Here is a 21,140-nt window from a genome sequence, read left to right as displayed (position 1 = left end):
CATGATGTTACACAAATAATATGCAACATAACACTTGTCGTCGTTGTATTGGTAACGCACGTGTCCTCGTTTTACATGCCAAACTATACCTACCTGTTTCTCAAGAATGCTTGGTGTTACATTTCACGCATCTACAGTACAGCATTCTGAAGCAGCAAAAATAATCAGCGTTTCATAATCAAATTTGGCTCACCTTAACAAAATAGGCTACAATAAGATATAGGCTACGTCCATTATGTAAAAAAAATACTATATCAAATCATCGGGATGTCATCAGCAATCATGTGTGGATCAAGTATTATTTCGATTCATTGAAGGATTGGAATCTCTGTCCTCAGATCACAGTCGCCTTTGGGGCAAACACTGAATACCACCGGTATATCACACTTAGAAAGAAAGCATGTAAACACTCCGATTGCAGTGGAATGACGAGTAAACATACCAAGAGTTCTAACCATTAGGCTATATAGACGTAGGGTAGTTAATTAGTCCTACTACATTAACTACATGATACACATCGAGTAATAAATAAATACATGTATTTACACTACTTAACCCATTCCACAGCTGAACAAGTGTGCAGGTAGCTGGCCGAGTTTTCATTGCTGTATATTTCCCCACCAACCAGCAAATCCAACCCTCCTGTGTAACCTCTGATTGGTTGAGGGGATTGCGGGTCCTGGTCCGGAGAATTAGCGCTCAGCGCTGAGCTGTGCATTCGGCAGTGTGCAGCATTGATGCGAGCGGAGCCGGAGCGCGTGTTGGGGTGAACTAGTATCCTATTGACAACGATTGGTGCTGGATATTTTTCATGCAATTGGCTCTGCAGCATGCTTGAAACGAACTGCTTTTAATTGTGACGGCATAACATCCTTTTTTTGCCTCTATATTTTTACACTGGATTTGATATTGACCATATCTCCCCGGGACGTGTTCGGTGTATTCATGTGTGAGATTGGAGGAAATTAGTAAAAGAAAGATAAAAGACTTTGACAGAAAGAGAGTGAAACCTCTATCGGCTCGCCTGGAAATTAAAAGGTAACCGTGGTCTTCACTGACAGCATTAGGCCCGTAAGATTCTTTCTGTCAACAGCATTATTGGTCTACATTCGATGACTGGACTTTGGCTATTCACGGATTTTCTCAATGCGGATTCCTTTTTTACGTTTCCATCGGATATGTGGTGTGATATAATTGCCCATTGAAGAGGAAAAGTCAGTAAAACTTGAACAAATCATTCATATGAATTTGTGGACGTATGCGTAAAATTCAATGTGTCTAAAATTCTCCTTATGGTTGTTGAATCGGAATCATGATGCTGGGAAGAATTGAACTGGATTATTTTTAGCCAATCATTTAATCTTCAGTGAACATTATTTTTTGGGTAAACCAGTTCATTAGAATTTTCCTCCCTTTTGATTTTTTAATTCATTATTTGCATTGTTTTCCAGCCTGCATCGAAATGGTCGGTTTATTATGTCAGACGTTCCTATAGTTGTAGCTTGATATAAACAGCGCAGATGTACATGTTGTTCTGAGACCATCAGTGTTCTGAGACCATTCAGAATGTTTTCTAATATCTATCCTCAAGATCTCACGCGTTGCAGCAGATTGGAGAATGTGGTTTATCTCAGAAGAGTACAATGAGCTAGATGGACTTAAGACCATATCGATATAATCAAGTTACATATTTATCAGATAGGAGCCTTTTCTGTTATCGAAACCTATTCCAAGGATAACTTTTCGACGAGATCAGCTAACTGGTACATTTTGCCAGTTATCTCTGACATGCATAGGTGTGCGTGATCATACGAGGTCCCAATTAAATCTAAGGAAAAATCAACAGGTACAATGTACGTCAAGGAAATGGATTTTATGCAAATTCTTTGGATAGTCCTTTTATGCTGGACTGGGGCTGATTCTGTTATCAATTTGAAATACTCGATAAACGAGGAGCAGAAGGCTGGGTATATCATTGGAAACGTGACAAAGGACGCACAAACTCAAGGATTTGCCATTGCACCGCGTGCGCCGTACTTGCGGGTCATCTCGAATTCAGAGCCGCGATGGGTGGAACTCAGCCCGGCTGGACTTCTCCTCACACATCAGAAAATAGACCGGGATGTGGCTTGCCGACAGACGTCAAAGTGCACTGTCTCTCTGGAGGTGATGTCAAACTCCATGGAGATCTGTGTGATTAAAGTTGAAATTGTGGATTTGAACGATAATGCGCCCAGGTTCCCCACAAACCACATTGACATTGAAATCTCAGAGAATGCTTCCCCTGGAACCAGGTTTCCCCTAGAGGGGGCAAGCGATCCGGACTCTGGGATTTTCGGTGTGCAATCATATTCGATCACCCCGAATGAGCTCTTCGGGTTGGAGATTAAGACTAGGGGGGACGGGTCCAAGATTGCCGAACTCGTAGTGCAAAAATCGTTAGATAGGGAGACCCAGTCTCACTACTCATACGAAATCAGTGCAGAAGACGGCGGAGACCCCCCAAAGATTGGCGCAGTCCAGCTCAATATTAAAGTAATGGATTCGAATGATAATAATCCCGTTTTTGACCAGCCTGTGTATACAGTGAACGTGATGGAGAATTCTCCTATTAATACACTTGTAATTGACTTGAATGCAACGGATCCTGACGAGGGAACTAATGGTGAGGTTGTATACTCGTTTAACAGTTACGTCACCGAGAAAACTAGAGATGTATTCAAAATCGACCCTAGAACCGGTATTATCACTGTAAATGGCCCGTTGGATTATGAAGCAACCCATATTTACGAGATTGATGTCCAAGCCAAAGATTTAGGTCCAAATTCTATTCCGGCTCATTGTAAAGTCACGGTCAATGTGATGGATGCAAATGACAACCCACCTGTCATTAGTTTATTGTCGGTGAACACAGAGCTGATTGAAGTTAGTGAGAACGCGCCACGTGGATACGTTATTGCATTAGTCAGGGTCTCAGATAAGGACGCGGGCGCGAATGGCAAGGTGCAGTGTAGACTACAAGGCAACGTCCCTTTCAGGCTCCAGGAATACGAGAGCTTCTCAACCATCCTTGTCGATGGCAGGCTAGACAGAGAACAGAGGGACACGTACAATCTAACTATCCAAGCAGAGGACAGTGGCACCCCCCCTTTACGCGCCACTAAGTCGTTTGTAGTGAAAGTCACAGATGAAAATGATAACCCTCCCCACTTCCTAAAACCCCATTACCAAGAGATGGTCCTAGAAAATAACCTGCCTGGCTCATGTTTGCTGGCAGTGTCTGCTGTAGATCCCGATTTGGGCATGAATGGCACCGTTTCATACACCATCGTACCCAGTGAGATTAAACACATGGACGTAAACACATATGTCAGTATAAATCCTTCAGGACGTATTTACTCCATGAGATCATTCGACCATGAGTACACTAGGACTTTTGACTTCAAAGTTTTGGCCAGGGACCAGGGGAATCCGTCCTTATCCAGTAACGCGACGGTGCGCATTGTCGTTTTGGATGTGAATGACAATACACCTGTTATGACCACTCCACCCCTGGTAAATGGCACCGCGGAAGTATCCATTCCAAGGAACGCAGGAGTGGGTTACCTGGTGACCCAAGTCAAGGCCGACGACTATGACGAAGGGGAGAATGGAAGGCTGACCTATACCATTTCGGAGGGAGACAGGCCTTTCTTTGAGATAGACCAGGTGAATGGAGAGGTGCGGTCCACCAAGATGTTCGGGGAGCAGGTCAAGTCGACCTATGAGATCACAGTGGTGGCACGCGACCACGGGAAACCGTCGTTGTCGGCCTCTGCATACATTGTTGTCTACCTCTCACCGGACCTGAACGCCCAGGAATCTATTGGACCAGTAAACCTGTCATTGATTTTCATCATTGCCCTGGGCTCTATTGCAGCTATCCTGTTTGTCACTATGATTTTTGTGGCAGTCAAGTGCAAAAGGGATAACAAGGAGATCCGAACGTACAACTGCAGGTACTGAAAACAGCTCTTCATACGCATCTCATTACTTTGGTGTTTCAGTCAGTCATGGTTATAGCCAATGACCTATTTTCTTATTCTCATGGGCCTACATTTACGCCCTTTATTGCCCATTCAGTGGTGCGCGCGTGTGTATGTGCTGGCGATATGCGCGTCCTTGCGTGCGTGCCTCCTTGTGTGTGTTGTTCAGGCAAGTCGTGAGTGCACTTAGCTGTATTTCTAGTGCATGTTGAGGGCCCCAGATGTTAGGCGGCACTAAGGAATGCAGGTGCCCATAACTGATAAGAAAAAATGGCCAATGGACTCCTAGACCAGGCGGCGTTGCCTTACTTCTTTTTTTCAACACGCACAATTAACTAGGACTAATAATCTTGACTAGGCGAGGACAATTAGCTGAATTGTACGGCTATTGAATTTCTAGTGAATTCTATTCCCAAAGGTTTAAATGGATGTTCTAAAGAAGACAGCATGGACTACGATTCTGCAAGAATGATGACATAGTAGTGATGATAATGGTAATAATAGTGTTAATAATAATACAGAATAAAAAAAAAAAGTAATACAAATCAAGTGGGATCTACTATTATACTAAAACTACTAAGTAATGCAGCTTTGAACCATCTAGGCCTCTACTCCGTGTATGACTATGCCTCAGAAGGGAAGCACATTATTATCTTGATCCATCATAATACAAATATTTTTTTCTTCATCAATCTGTACAGCATCAGCTCTCACTTTCCTTGTGTATTACCACTTAAAATATATAAAATATATACAGTACCAGTCAAAAGTTTGGACACACCTACTCATTCAAGTGTTTTTCTTTATTTTTTACTATTTTCTACATTGTAGAAATAATAGTGAAGACATCAAAACTCTTTGCCTTGATGACAGCTTTGCACACTCTTGGCATTCTCTCAACCAGTTTCACCTGGAATGCTTTTCCAACAGTCTTGAAGGAGTTCCCACATATGCTGAACACTTGTTGACTGCTTTTCCTTCACTCTGCGGTCCAACTCATCTCAAACCATCTCAATTGGGTTAAGGTCGGGTGATTGTGGAGGCCAGGTCATCTGATGCAGCACTCCATCACTCTCCTTCTTGGTCAAATTGCCCTTACACAGCCTGAAGGTGTGTTGGGTCATTGTCCTGTTGAAAAACAAGCTGTCATCAAGGCAAAGTGTGGCTACTTTGAAGAATCTCAAATATAAAATATATTTTGATTTGTTTAACACCTTTTTGGTTACTACATGATTCCATATGTTTATTTCATAGTTTTTATGTCCTCACTAATATTCTACGATGTAGAAAATAGTCAAAATAAAGAAAAACCCTGGAATGAGTAGGTGTGTCCAAACTTTTGACTGGTACTGTGAATTTGTCAATTTAACTTGAAGCTATTATCATATTTCATATTTTACACTCAACATCATTTTTGTTGATGTGCTGCTATGTCAGGTCATTTCATACGTGTGGCAATTGGCTGACCCTGTATAAATCCTCCATAAAGTAGAGCAAATATACATCTCTCAGTAAGTCCCAGTGGATGAAGCTCTATTGACCAAAATGTTGGGTTGAGATCCATTAAACATACATGTAGCCAAAGAATGCCATTGTCTGGCAGTTATTCGTTTTTTTAAACATTGAGTTTCTTCTCCTTTATACACTTAAAGAACTACATAAGGTGTGCAGACAAATCTCTTGTTTAAAGTGTGGACCTTCACAGGCACACAGAACAGTTTATTTTCAAAACGCTATATCCACCAATTTTTCACATTTGTTTTTTCATCAGAAATGATTGCTTATGGGTACCTTCATATCTGTTTAAAATATTACTCATCTCAGATTTGTAAATCATAGATTTTAGATCTGCATGAAAATGTAAAAATAATACACTTGTGCAAAACGCTATATATCCATTGTTTAGCTGGAATAGAACGTTTGCATCCTGTATATTTGCCTCAACTACTGTAGCTATATTAAGATTAATGCACTAACTGTAAGTCACTCTGGATAAGAGCATCTGCTAAATTCCCCCCAAAAAATGTACATGTAAATGTTTTACATACAGATCTTATATTACTGAATTGATTATTTTGTTACAAAATATATTATTTACATATATTGTCACAAATGTATCATTTGTACAGTTCTTTATATAAAAAAATGCAATTTGTTACATTTGATGTGTAAAACTTAGCAGTACCACTTATTTCTCAGAGAGTGAGGCGGATATATAGTGTTTTGCAAAAAAATATGACTATTTGTTTAAAGTGATAGATTTCAAACAAATATATGTTTCTCATTCAACAACTCCATGCCATGATTAGATAGTGAACAAACACACCAATCTATTTCTTTGAAGAATCTCATTAAAGAATCTCTTTCATAAGTTCTTTAAAGAATAAACATTTATGTACCAATATTTCTGAAAATGTATATATTGCGTTCTGAAATTAAACTTTTCACATACTCATGGATAATGGTTAATATTGATCACCTATTGATTTGAAATCTAAAGCAGTCGTGTATTTGCAATATCATGTGATGGTTGGTGAGATATCCACATCAGGTTTCTCCAATCCTTATTCTTTAGAGATGTAGATTTGATGAGGGTTTCACCAGGGAGGAGAGCATCTTTACATTCAGTATTCTAAGTATGTAGTATAGCACCTAGAAGGCCTCACTTGTTAAGATACATAGCTTCTACTGAACAAAAATATAAACGCAACGTGCAACAATTGCAACAATTTTACTGAGTTAGATTTTATATAAGGAAATCAGTTAATTGAAATAAATTCATTAGGCCCGGATCTTTGGATTTCACATGACTGGGCATGGGCGCAGCATTGGGCAAAGGCCCACCTACTGGGGATAATTTGTTTTTTCTGAATTAGTTTTTCCCAACAAAAGGGCTTTATTACAGACATAAATACTCCTCCGTTTCATCAGCTGTCTGGGTTGCTGGTCTCAAACAATCCCCGAAGGTGAAGAAGCCGGATGTGGAGGTCCTGGGCTACAGTGGTTACACGTGATCTGCGGTTGTGAGGCCGGTTGGATGTACTGCCAAATTCTCTAAAACAACGTTGGAGGCGGCTTATGGTAGAGAAATGAACATTATATTCTCTGGCAATAGCTCTGGTGGACATTCCTGCAGTCAGCATGCCAATTGCGCGCTCCCTCAAAACTTGAGACATGTCTGGCATTGTGTTGTGTGATAAAACTGCACTTTTTAGAGTGGCCTTTTATTGTCCCCAGCACAAGGTGCACCTGTGCAATGATCATGCTGTTTAATCAGCTTATTTTTATACCACATCTGTCAGGTGGATGGATTATCTTGGCAAAGGAGAAATCCTCACTAACATGGATGTAAACAAATTTGTGCACAACATTTGGGACAAATAACCTTTTTGTGCGTATGGACATTTTTTGATATTTTATTTCAGCTCATGAAACATGGGACCAACACTTTACATGTTGCATTTATATTTTTGTTCAGTATAGTTTCAAAGTGACATTGTTGTCAACACAACAGACCACAGACTAATTTAACGACATAAGAATAAAAACATCTGTTTTCTGAAAACCCAATGCTCTTAGAGAACTATGCAAAAGACTCTCAACATAAGTTATGTTATTAAGACAATTTATAGGGGTTTTAGAGCATTTTAAATGATTTGAGGGCTGTCATTGTCATATTGACAAATATAGCCTAGTACATTTCTCAACATGCTTTCTCATTTGGATGTGACCCATAATGCACTATTTCTCTAATGAAAAAAACACAAGAAACCAACCAACCATTCAAACAAACAACTAAGGTAAATCAAATAATATCTGACCAACACCACCTAACCACCTAACCTTCCTCTTTAAAAATCCTGTTTTGTGGCATAAAAATCCTTTTCCTGCTGGGTACTTTAATCAATATTGATTTGCAGTGCTCCTGAGTAGTTAGCTACCACCTCAAACCTGAGCAGTAGCTTATCTGCAATTTATTGCTAATTCTCTTTGATTCTTCTGTCCATTTTCTGATTTTGGGCCCAGAAGCACTAGAGAGAACAATGACAGAACAATGCACTCTTTTTTTACCCTCAGTCTCTTCTCTCCCCTACTCAGACTCTAAAGATGGAGAGAGAGAGAGAGAGAGATAGAGAGAAAAAAATAACAGTTTCGAGATATCCTGAAAAAGAAACATTCTAAGTCTGCTATTACCATTTTCTTTGCTAGAATGAAGGCATGGAAGAGCAGACAGACCCAGACTTCATCATACATGAAAAGGAAAACCCATCCAGTAAATACTAAGGATCGGGAATCTTGCTAGGGCATTTCAGCATATGCAGCCAAGGCCTCAAGTGTTATTAGATGCAGGCTAGAAACAAGAGTAAATAACACACTATTTCCAACCAGGGCTAAAAATATACTTTTGGAGAGTGGGAGTCCATGCAAATGTTTGACACGTTAAAAACTCAGAGGAAAGGCCTGGGTCAGGAGGGATTCAAGGGTTCAGAGCACAAGCTGCTTAAAACACAGCTTCCCCTCATAAGAATTTGCAAGCCTGGATGGAGAATGGACCTGAGCATCAGCAGCATCCTTTCCATAAAGAATCTCCGGCTTTCTCATTTGGGCTGATTAGAATCAAAATGCTCTGCTCAAGTTAGGGAACAGCCACAGAGACTAGGCTCTAAATGAATTTGAATTTACAGTGCTCCTGCACTCCATATCGCCAGTGGGCCCCGCTTGATAATGAAAGAAAAAAGTGAATTAGCAGTGAGGCTTTAATATGATGCAGATTCTGGTTGGTGATCTTCAGTATCGTCTGTTGTTGTTGCCTTGTGTGCTTTTGTGGTTTGGCATGTTTGCGTTGTGTGTGCTTGTTGTTTGTGACATGTCAACTGTGCCGAGCATGCAAATAAAAACAAATGAGGGATGACGGCTCCATTGGTGGCCCGGGGAAGGCGGTCAGGCTTGGGTGGATGGGGGGGTCACTTGAGCGTGGCTCCTCTGTCTCGCTACCCCGGATGCTTACCAATGTGCTTGCCACCACCACGGCACACTTCGGTCAGCACTCTGGCATGGCTGAGCGGGCCGCCTCTGGCCGAACGGCGTGTGCCTGTGGGCGGGTACGACAGAGCACTGCTTTATTGAGTCTGTTCAGTTTCTTCTACTTGCGCAGGGTGGCGGAGTACTCGTATGGCAGCCAGAAGAAGTCGAGCAAGAAGAAGCTGAGCAAGAACGACATCCGCCTCGTGCCGCGCGACGTGGAGGAGACGGACAAGATGAACGTGGTGAGTTGCTCGTCTCTCACCTCCTCGCTCAACTACTTCGACTACCACCAGCAGAGCCTGCCGCTGGGCTGCAGGCGCTCCGAGAGCACCTTCCTCAACGTGGAGAACCAGAACTCACGCAATGCCGCGCCCAACCACGGTGGCTATCAGCAGCATCCCTTCGCCAGCGGGCAGGGTCCCCAGCAGCCTGACCTCATCATCAACGGCATGCCGCTGCCAGAGGTGAGACCACGCTTAGTTCGCTCTGATCTGATCTGTCCCTGCAGCGTGTTGCTGTTGTGCCAATCTGTGCCAATGCCCTGGGGGAGAGGGGGGACAGGGGGTGGGTGTACAGGACAGGGGAAATTGATGGTTAAGACGGGCCCAGTCGACTCTCAGTCTCAATACTCATTGTCATGACTGCGTAGTGCTTCAGCATCCAATGGGTGTATAGTTGTTGTGCGTTACAATATAGTCTTTGTAGGATGTATAGTCACTGTGGTTCATAATATAGTCTTGTAGAGAGTATAGTCACTGTGGGTTATAATATAGTCTTTGTAGGGAGTATAGTCACTGTGGGTTACAGATTCCAATGCGACTTCTGCAGTAGAGAGATAGAGACATTTTAAAATGTATGCTGATGCTCTTGCTTTTCAAGAGAGTGGAGCATGGCGTGTGTAGATTGTTGTTATTGTTGGCCAATCATAAGTCACCAAAGCGGCAATAGTCTACAGTCATAGATCCTCCATGGGTGGCAAAAGTTAGGAGATATCTAATCAGTGGAAGATGGAATTAAAATGGCGGAATTAAAAGTTAAAGGACAAGGATAGGCTACAACAACCAAGAGCCAACAGGTAGGCTGCTGCTTAATATTCTGGGTGGAGTTGTTGTTATTTGTAACTGTAGGATGAGAAGCACATCCACAGCAGCCTGAATTAGCCTAACTAGCTAACGTTATCTTAACTAGGTTCTCACGGTTTGATGCAGTCAAGACAGGTACTACGTAATCATATTGCATGATAAATAACCTAGCTATGGCAGCTGTTAGTCTACTACAGAGCGAGTCGATTTGGTTGGTTGCTGTCTCTTGTATCTCCCTCCCTCCTCCCTGTTCCCTGTGTCACTCTCTCACAGTACGGCCCCTCCCCCGCCTGCTACGGCGACACCTCTCTCTACTACGTTTAATAAAGTAGCTTAAAAAATGACTTTTCTGCTGCTTCTATCGCTCGGATCGGACCGGATCTGGATCTGACCAGATCTGTACGGAACAGGTGTAATTGTCCTCAGGTCTGTTCGAAACGGGACTCTATATTTAACGAAGACCATTTATGTATCGGTTCGGGGTGGGAAAGCCCCAGGTTATTTTCGGAACAGGTCCAACTTTTTAGATCTGTGAAGACGTCTAAAGTGAATGAATGGTCACATTTACCGTGGATGTTCTGTCAACAGATTGAGCCACACCTTCTGGGCCAGTCATAAGCTCATATGTTCCAGAAACATAACAGATATTCTATACGGAGTCTGGTCAGACAGATACATTTCAGAGAAATAGATCAAGGCCTTTCAGAGGTTTATTTGTTTCAACTAATTATTATTAAGTAACTGGTTCCATAGCCTTTTTGTTTACTTAACTTTTCGATCCAAGTGTTACCAAACTTAGTTCCAACTTGAGAAAACATTCCGAAAAAATTCAGTAAATGTATTATGCTGTGTTTGCTCAACAAGTTGAAAACATTGTATGTTAAAAATACTGTAACTAGTTCCACAGCCTTTTTTTAGGTAAGATATCCAAATAATAATTTGTAGTTGTAACGTGGGCGCTGGGAGTCGGGAAGCAAGTTCAGGGAGTGCATAATTTAATAAACAAAGGAACAAAACAAGAAACACGAACAATACACAGACAGGAAACAGAAACAATGAAGCCTGGGGAAGAAACCAAAGGGAGTGACATATATAGGGCAGGTAATCAAGGAGGTGATGGAGTCCAGGTGAGTGTGATGACGCGCAGGTGCGCGTAACGATGGTGACAGGTGTGCGCCATAATGAGCAGCCTGGTGACCTAGAGGCCGGAGAGGGAGCACACGTGACAGTAGTTGAATGAACATATGAAGCAATTGGAGCAAACACATAATTTTTGCCTATGTTTTCTCATGTTGGTGCTAAGTTTAGGCAAACAAAAAAATATTAAGTTCAGGTAACACTTTGACAGAAAAGTTGAGTAAACAATAAAAAGGCTGTGGAAACAGTTACTTAATAATATTTAGTTGAAGTATCTTGTTGTTTTTTTTACAGAGTGCCAGACGCATTGATCCAGGTTATCAGCTCCACCACCACATGTTATTTTAGGTGGTAGCAGAAAGAATAATCATTGCTCGATGTTCGAACTGCCCAATCGTCATGCAGTGAAGGCCAAGGCTGCAGCTTTGCACTCTGCGCAGCTTGCTATTATATAGCTATAGTCACCCCACCATGAATAGGGGTTGATTGTATTGCCGTAGTGATGCAGAAGAAAGCAAATGTCTCGCTCGAGTGGGCTATTCAAGCTGACAAAAGTGTCCACCAACCAGCTGATCTTAAGACTATAGATTTTTGCCTCTATGACGTAGTCTACTGGATTCCTGGACAATCTCTCTAGCTTGACCTACTGCTATGGCCCTCAGCTGGGTAGGGGGTTCTCACAATCCTGTTCAGCTCCAAGTAAAGCAACCCCAACCCACCCATCACATATTTGACGACTCCAAATCCTGTTTGACATTCAGCAAGAAGAAGAAAAGTCTAAAAACAAAACCAGAAACATAAGAACGATTATTGATTCATTGATTGGCGGATCCAGTTAGGATCGAGACCCAATAAGGACACTTATTGGGTCTCGCGAGGGTCAAAGAGGCCCCATTTACAGCCACAATGATTTACTGCAGACTGTCTGGGACAGATGGAGAGAGAGGGGGATGGGGAGAGGGAGAGAGAGAGGGAGAGGGGGCAGGCGGAGAGAGAGAGAGACAAAGAAAGAAAGAAAGAAAGAAAGAAAGAAAGAAAGAAAGAAAGAAAGAAAGAAAGAAAGAAAGAAAGAAAGAAAGAAAGAAAGAAAGAGAGGGAGAGGGGGCAGGGGGAGAGAGAGACAAAGAAAAAAAGAAAGAAAGAAAGAAAGAAAGAAAGAAAGAAAGAAAGAAAGAAAGAAAGAAAGAAAGGGTGTAGAGCCATCCCGTGGAACTGTGAAGTTAAGCGTTAGTAGAGGGGAACGAGTGCATGCCGCTATGCTGTGTCCAGGCCTTTATCTACCCACAGGTAGCATTCAGGTCACAACCCTCTCCATGAGCAAAACACAAGGATAGTCCAGCCGGCACAAAGGAATTCCTGAGCAGTTGTTAAACCCAGGCGTAGTAGCCTGTCTTGGCGGCTTAAGCATCCAATAAAAAAGCACCTTAGCCGCGGGATTAGGGAGGCCTTTCTTTGTTTCGGTTCATGAAAAGAGGAGAGAGGGAGAGGGAGAGGGGGAAACAAATAGGGCCGCAGATCGAATCTGATGATCTCATATGCAAAGCTTGGAGGTGTCTGATAGGGCTGAGTTAGGGGATGGCTGAATAGAAGAAAGGAGGGAGAGGGATGGAGGGAAGGAGGGAGAGTGTCTTAATGCCAGGTGTCTGGGCCCTACCGCATTTTCTCATTTTCCTAGCGCCTGTGATTGGCTTGATTAAGGCAGAGGGGCTGCTTAACATGCAAGCATCGTCGCAGCTCCGCGTTCCACATGACGTTGACAAACATCCCTTTGACTGCGGCCCCATGCATATTTCCTGTGGACTGATGGAGAGAGGAGGTGCTGATAGCTAGTCGATGGAAGAGAGGGAAGGAGGGAGAGAGAGAGAGAGCGAGAGAGAGAGCGAGAGAGAGAGAGAGAGAGAGAGAGAGAGAGAGAATGTTCATGTACGTGTGTGAATTCTCCCCCTCAAGCAGGCTGCAGCTATCTCCAAATATTTCTTCTCCACTCTGACATTTAGAAAAGACAGTAACTCCGTAACCACACATTGCTGTTAAATTACAAAAACTGTTGTCAAGTGCAATTACATAGCCATTTATGAAAAGTGTAAACAAACAGCGCATCTGTAAAGTTAATGAAAATACAGCTGTAGGATCTTAACTTGACTAGTATTATAGCAGAAAAAGAATCCTGCAGCAACAGGATTTGAATGTTTAGTTCATAATGTTGCTTGATCGGTAGATAGGCGATTAGCTGGCCAAAATGAGACTATAATAAAGTGCAATAATATCAACGCGTGTTAGTGCCGGTTTTGACTGAATGTATGTAAATCATAAAGCTCATCTGCGGTGCAGGAAAATTCTCTGTAACAAAATTAAGATCCTACATCTGTAGCTCTGTCACGGTGAGCAAGCCCGGGCTTGAAACCCACTTGACTCCACAAGTCCACATTTCCCCGAGGTCTAGCTAGGACACTAGAGCACTGTTGTGATTAGTGAGGCTTTTGCTTTGTCCCCAAAAACATTTGTCATCACCTTGGCCCCAGGGCGCCGTCATAATCATTTGTGAGTCAACCACTGTTTTACTGGTTTAATTTCCAACCTACTGTATGAAGCCTAGGCCGAGCCTCATGGAATTATACTATTAGGATTTGAATAAGAGGAGAATAAAGAAGAAGAATAGAAAAGAGGAGAGTAAAAGACTTCATGTATAATAATGAGGATTTGATTTTAGGAGATTCATTATTGTTATTGGATTTGGCTTGTTGGTGTAGATGGGTCTCATCAACACCCAGTACAAGTATCAGGTCTGCTACAGTGGTTGTAGTATTCTACTTCAGATAGAGAGAGCTTTTTAGTAGTACTTCACTGACCGGGTATTTACTGAGAAAGAACATGGTCAAATGGTAGTTAGGCAGGAAGCATCTATGTACAGTATTACTTGTTTGTTTTCAGGGATTCACAAAAAAATAACCACTGGGCACCATTGGTACCAGGTAATCACCAACAGTAATGAATTGCACCCATTGTTACCCCAGAATTTACAATAAAACACCAGATAAATACCAGTGGAAAGAGTAGCATAAAATGAACTGCCATCAGCTGTTCCAGCAAGGAGACACAGGCAGACTACACATAGCAGCAGACTGATGCATAGTATACAGTAGTTGGCCAAGAAAACAGTGGCAACGCTTCCCCAAAGGCTTTCTACCTGCAATTGCATTGTGTGTACAGTATTCCCTCTCCCGAGACACATGCAGCTCCAATAGACATCCCAGAGGAACCCCTGTCCATTGTTGAGAAGCAGCAGCAGCAGCTGAGAGATGTTTGGTTGACCTGCCTGTGGTTGTGGTTGCAGATGAAAAGACTAGAAGTCACTGGAGAATAGAGCCTTCTTCCATGGCTTAATTATATCAGATCAGTTGGTGGAGAGAGACAATTAGACAGTAAGCAATGGCCTTTGGCTATAATGTGTTTTTGAATTGGTAATGTGTATTACTATGACTTGATTTTTCCTCCACCTGTGTTTCCAGAAAATGAATACAGCAGAAAGAAAATAACTTATCTTGGGTATTGATTCAGTTTATGCTTATCCTTATGCGGGAAAGAGATTGAATTTTATAAAATTGTTATTGGGTTTCATTATGGTGTTCAATGAAATGACCAAAATAAAATCTAGAATCGGCTTCCTATATCGCAACAAAGCATCCTTCACTCATGCTGCCAAACATACCCTCGTAAAACTGACCATCCTACCAATCCTCGACTTCGGCGATGTCATCTATAAAATAGCCTCCAACACTCTACTCAACAAATTGGATGCAGTCTATCACAGTGCCATCCGTTTTGTCACCAAAGCCCCATACACTACCCACCACTGGGACCTGTACGCTCTCCTTGGTTGGCCCTCGCTTCATACTCGTTGCCAAACCCACTGGCTACAGGTTATCTACAAGTCTCTGCTAGGTAAAGCCCCGCCTTGTCTCAGCTCACTGGTCACCATAGCAGCACCCACTCGTAGCACGCGCTCCAGCAGGTATATCTCACTGGTCACCCCCAAAGCCAATTCCTCCTTTAGTCTCCTTTCCTTCCAGTTCTCTGCTGCCAATGACTGGAACAAACTGCAAAAATCACTGAAGCTGGAGACTCATATCTCCCTCACTAACTTTAAGCACCAGCTGTCAGAGCAGCTCACAGATCACTGCACCTGTACATAGCCCATCTATCTACCTTATCCCCTTACTGTATTTATTTATTTATTTATCTTGCTCCTTTACACCCCAGTATCTCTACTTGCACATTCATCTTCTGCACATCTACCATTCCAGTGTTTAATTGCTATATTGTAATTACTTCGCCACCATGGCCTATTTATTGCCTTAACTCCTTTATCTTTCCTCATTTGCACTCACTGTATATAGACTTTTTGTTTTCTTTTTTTCTACTGTATTATTGACTGTATGTTTTGTTTATTCCATGTGTAACTCTGTGTTGTTTTATGTGTCAAATTGCTATGCTTATCTTGGCCAGGTCGCAGTTGCAAATGAGAACTTGTTCTCAACTAGCCTACCTGGTTAAATAAAGGTGAAATAAAAAAAAATGTAATAAAAAAATGAAAAAAGGGAGGCAGTCTTTTAACTCTAGTGTTAGACTTTCTGTGGAGAAACTGTAAGAAGACCATTATTCTTGAGTTCTATCATTTTTATCAAATTTAGTCAAATGAAATCAAATGTTATAGGTCACATACACATGGTTAGCAGATGTTATTGCGAGTGTAGCGAAATGCTTGTGCTTCTAGTTCCGACAGTGCAATAATATCTAACAAGTAATCAAACAATTCCCCAACAACTACCTAATACACACAAATCTAAAGTGGTGAATGAGAATATGTACATATAAATACATGGATGAGCGATGGCCCGAGCGACATAGGCAAGGTGCAGTAGATGGTATAAAATACTGTATATACATATGATATGTAAGATATGTAAACATTATTAAAGTGGCATTGTTTAAAGTGACTAGTGATCCATTTATTAAAGTGACCAGTGATTGGGTCTCAATGTAGGCAGCAGCCTCTCTGAGTTAGTGATTGCTGTTTAGCAGTCTGATGGCCATGAGATAGAAGCTGATTTTCAATCTCTCGGTCGCAGCTTTGCTGCACCTGTACTGCACCTGTACTGACCTTGCCTTCTGGATGGTACAGTAGCGGTGTGAACAGACAGTGGCTCAGGTGGTTGTTGTCCTTGATGATTTTTTGGGCCTTCCTGTGACAACGGGTGTTGTAGGTGTCATGGAGGGCAGGTAGTTTGGCTGTGATACAGCCCGACAGGATGCTCTCGATTGAGTTTGTCAGGGATTTGGGTGACAAGACAAATTTCTTCAGCCTCCTGAGGTTGAAGAGGCGCTGTTGTGTTTACTTGATAGCTACCTACACAAATAGCTAGCTAGAACAAAGTGTTAATAAGATTAAAATTCATTAAAAAGATTTAAGAGCAATACAACTCTTGCTCAAAGGCTTCGTGTCGTGTTGAACGTTGTTCAGACGTTGGCTCGACTTTCTCACAGCTTTTTGTTTTCTACACAAACATCTAGCTACCGTATGGCATACTGTCTGTACGGTTCCGTGCAAGACCAGCAGTAGCAGTTACACAGACTCAGACTTTGTGAGAAAGACAGAGAGAAGACAGGTGAGTAGAAATGCACGCTGTCTGGGCGCTGTTGCGCCTTCTTCACCACCATGTCTTCCTTGTTATTGGGCCGCGACGGTTGCACTGTACTTTCCTCAAAGCGAGCAAAGTAGATGTTTAGTTTGTCTGGAAGCGTGATGTCGGTGTCCGTGACGTGGCCTGGTTTTCTTTTTATAGCCCGTGATTTCCTGTAGACCCTGCCACATACGTCTCGTGTCTGAGCCGTTGAATTGCGACTCCACTTTGACCCTGTACCGGCATTTCACTTGTTTGATTGCCTTTCGGAGTGAATAACTACACTGTTTATATTCAGCCATATTCCCAGACGTTTTTTCATGGTTAAATGCGGTGGTTCGTGCTTTCAGTTTTGCGTGAATGCCGCCATCCATCCACGGTTTCTGGTTAGGGTAGGTTTTAATAGTCACAGTTGGTACAACATCTCCAATGCACTTCCTTATAAACTCACTCACCAAGTTAGTGTATAGATCGATGTTGTTCTCTGAGGCTGACCAGAACATATCCCAGTCCGCGTGATCAAAACAATCTTGAAGCGTGGATTCTCATTGTTCAGACCAGCATTGAATGGTTCTAGTCACTGGTGCATCCTTTTTGAGTTTCTGCCTATAAGATGGTAGGAGCAAGAAGGCATCGTGGTCGGATTTGCCGAAGGGAGGGAGGGGAGGGCTTTGTATCCATCACGGAAGTTAGAGTAGCAGTGATCAAGTGTATTACTCCCTTCGTAGTGCAATCAATATGCTGATAGAATTTAGGTAGCCTTGTTCTCAAATTTGCTTTGTTAAAATCCCCAGCTACAATAAATGCAGCCTCAGGATATATGGTTTCCAGTTTACATAGAGTCCAATAAAGTTCCTTGAGGGCCGTCTTGGTGTCTGCTTGAGGGGGAATGCACATAGCTGTGACGATAACTGACGAGAATTTTCTTGGTAGGTAATATGGCCGGCATTTGATTGTAAGGAATTCTAGATGTGAGCAGAAGACTTGAGTTCCTGTATGTTGTTATGATTACACCATGAGTCGTTAATCATGAAGCATACACCCCCGCCCTCCCTCTTCCCAGAGAGGTGTTTATCTCGGTCGGTGCGATGAATGGAGAAGCCCGATGGCTGAACCAATTTGGACAACATATCCCGAGAGAGCTACAATCTCTGATGTCTCTCTGGAAGGCAACTCTTGCTCAAATTTCGTCTAACTTGTTGTCAAGAGACTGGACATTGGCGAATAGTATACTCGGGAGCGGTGGGCGATGTGCACGTCTACGGAGCCTGACCAGGAGGCCGCTAAGGCTGCCCCTTCTGCGGCGTCTGGGATTAGATCCATTGTCCTGAGTGGTGGTCCAAACAGAGGATCCGCTTCGGGAAAGTCGTATTCCTGGTCGTAATTTTGGTAAGTTGATGTCGTTCTTATATCCAATTGTTCTTCCTGGCTGTATGTAATAAGACATAAGATGTCCTGGGGTAACAATGTAAGAAATAATACATAAAAACGGACTCGAAGCGAGGCAACCATCTCTGTCGGCGCCATCTTGTCCAATTAGTTCAGAGCTACATTGAACAAATTGATGCTAATTGAGTGCTAATTGAGGTAAATCCGCTTCCAGATGCTTCCATTCTGTTACTTGTTAGAGGACCACATAAGTAGCTATTGTATGCATAATGTATAGCATATGCAGTACAGTTCAAATTCTGGCTTTTTGTTGTTGGGCACAACAAAAGGCATTTCTGTGTCTGTGTCTTGAATTTGTTCCTCTCACAGTCAAGGATCTCCATGCTGTAAACAAAACCAAGGTAGCTAGCTACAGCAATATGCTAATCGCTAACTGTTTTGTGAGAAAGCTAGAAATAGTCTACATTTTAATATTGTTTCAAGAGAGGCGATAGGGAGTGGTACTGGGTTCCATATTCCACATGCCTACACATCATCCTGCCCCCACGCAATCTCTTTCACATCAGGACAATATGCACAGAACACATTCAAACTTGTCATATTGAGAATGCAAAGTAGATGTCATGCTGTCAACACATAGTACACATCAGCTGTGCCTGCCAATCACCTTCCATCTTCTATCCCCCCTCTTCCTGTCTTCTAATGTGCTGTCATCCTGTGTCCCTGAAACATATAGGGTGTATCCTAAATGGCACCCTATTCCCTATATACATATGTGGGATCTTAATTTGATCACCCTGTTGTTGCAGGAAATTTGCTGCACACCAGCAAATGCTAACTTTTAGTGTACTCATTTTTTTTTTTTTTACGTTTTTAATCTAAAAATGTATCAACCCCTACAAAATGTCCAGTAATTATAATGCACACAATAATTCACTTTTCCTGTCGCTACAGGATTATTTTCCTGCTGTGAGAAACTGGTCAAATTAGGATCCTATATCTGGAGTACACTACTTTTGACCAGAGGCCTATGGGTTCTAGTCAGAAGTAGTGCACTATAAAGGGAATAGGGTAGGGTGCCATTTGGGACACAGCCAAAGACTGCAGCTTTGCCATATAAAATATAATTACATTCCCGAAGAGAACAATAGAGGAATTCCAAGCACATTGCCTTGCCTCTTACTAGAGTGTTGGGTCTGGTTTGAGTGGCACAACACAAACTCAAGCTGCTCCACGTTTAGTCTCTGATCTTCCATTGTAATCTGACTATCTAACCCCTCCCTCCCTCCATCTCACTTTCCTTTTTCTGAGAAAAACTTCTGTCTCTTCTAATCTGGTCACCTTCCTCTTTAAGCCACTAACCAATACATGTGACAACACATACAGTATGACGGGCTAATATGTTGCGAATTACAGAATTTGATATTTTCGAAGATTCCCATCGAGGCACCCGACTAGGGCTTTTGTATTTCTCAGAATTTCATCAACCTAATCGAATTAATCATCTCTGCATCCCGTACACAATAAAGTAAAGGTCACAGCATGCTGTCTCGGCAAGGGGCTTTGTGCTGAGAAGAAGATTCAGTCAGGCTCCAGGAGAAAGCTCTGATGAGGCATTTAAACACGTTCAATAAGAGACTTCTCAAAGCGCGGGAAGGAGAAAACAGACTAATCTAGTGGAAAAATGAAACAAAGATTTTACAGATTGGAAACTGACGGATCCTTGACTACTTGAACTTGAAATGTTGCAATGTTAGTGTGTGTGTGTGTGTTTTATCTGTTGAAGGAGTTTAGGGGCAAAGCTTTGCGTGCTTTAATGTCTCCTCTTCAGAGCAATGCGAGAGAGTGAAGCGTCTTATCTGAAGCCCCTGATTGAGTAACTGGCAGATGAGCGTGGGAATTATAGCAAGAAAGGTTAGATTTGTGAGTGAGCCGAGGATTTGGGAATGTCTTGCTCTTTGAGTGTAATTTTATGCCAAGACAAATAAAGCATCAGTCAGTCTGACAGTCAGTTAGTTAGTCAAAGAACCAAGCAAATATTTCAACATTCATGCAGTCATTTCTATGTGTCAGCCAATGGTCATGTCGGGCCATTTCATTTCCTTTCACTGAAATGATGCTGTGATGAACTCTGAAATGGGTTGCACTGGAGCCTCAATGCACTAGTAACATTATCCTATGAGATGCTTTTGCTCATAGATATAGACCCTTTTCACACTACGGTCTAGCCAAGCTGAGCTGTACTGGGCTGGCCTGGTTATGCATCCCACCATAGTTCCTGGCACCTTGCTGCAAAGGACAATGTGAAAAGAAAATATCCAAGACAGCACAGTACGCTTCAGGTCAACACTATAGTGTGGAAAGGTTATCGTGACTGACAAGCCAATGCCAGTTCAGTGTATATATAGCCTTGGCCCTTAAACACTATTCATTGCTTCATATGTTGGGGAGGTACAGTAAATATGTCACAATAAGAGCCAATGGCAGCCTAGTCAAGCCCCAGGCCGCTGCCCTCTTGTCAGGATCGGTGCATACAGGCATCAGCTGAGGTGTAAAAACATACATGAGTGACAGAGCCTGACATACGTATGTCACTATAGCCTGCCTACTACCATGTGTGATGGCTGAGCAGCAATCTGTGCATTGGGGCCAGGGACACTGGACAGGGAGTAACGCCTGGAATAATGAGGAAAGGAAGGAGGAAAGGAGAGAGAGAGAGGGAAATGTAATTCTATTGTAAAGTACAGATAACGTTATTAAACTGAAAGCCCCATCATTTGTTCAGAATATAACCCATATGA

At 42.4% G+C, this 21,140-nt stretch overlaps 1 protein-coding gene across 7 annotated transcripts in view; it reads left to right on the top strand.

Annotated features, from left to right (window-relative positions):
• Positions 1–581: 581 nt before the first annotated feature.
• pcdh19 (protocadherin 19) overlaps positions 582–21,140 on the top strand; it is a 96,294-nt gene continuing 75,735 nt past the window's right edge. The window contains exons 1-2 of one of the 7 annotated variants that reach the window (XM_014199081.2): positions 582–3,998; positions 9,163–9,292. In XM_014199081.2, coding sequence (XP_014054556.1) covers positions 1,852–3,998; positions 9,163–9,292 — 2,277 coding nt within the window. In that variant the 5' untranslated portion in view covers positions 582–1,851. Of the gene's footprint in view, positions 3,999–9,162; positions 9,515–21,140 lie in introns of all 7 variants that reach the window. The other 6 variants (XM_045717989.1, XM_014199077.2, XM_014199082.2 and 3 more) reach the window with 6 other exon arrangements.

Source organism: Salmo salar, chromosome ssa05 (genome assembly GCF_905237065.1).
Source record: "Salmo salar chromosome ssa05, Ssal_v3.1, whole genome shotgun sequence".
NCBI classification, from domain to species: domain Eukaryota; kingdom Metazoa; phylum Chordata; class Actinopteri; order Salmoniformes; family Salmonidae; genus Salmo; species Salmo salar.
Note: the sequence above shows the minus strand (reverse complement) of the source record. Positions and strands in the feature narration are given on the sequence as shown.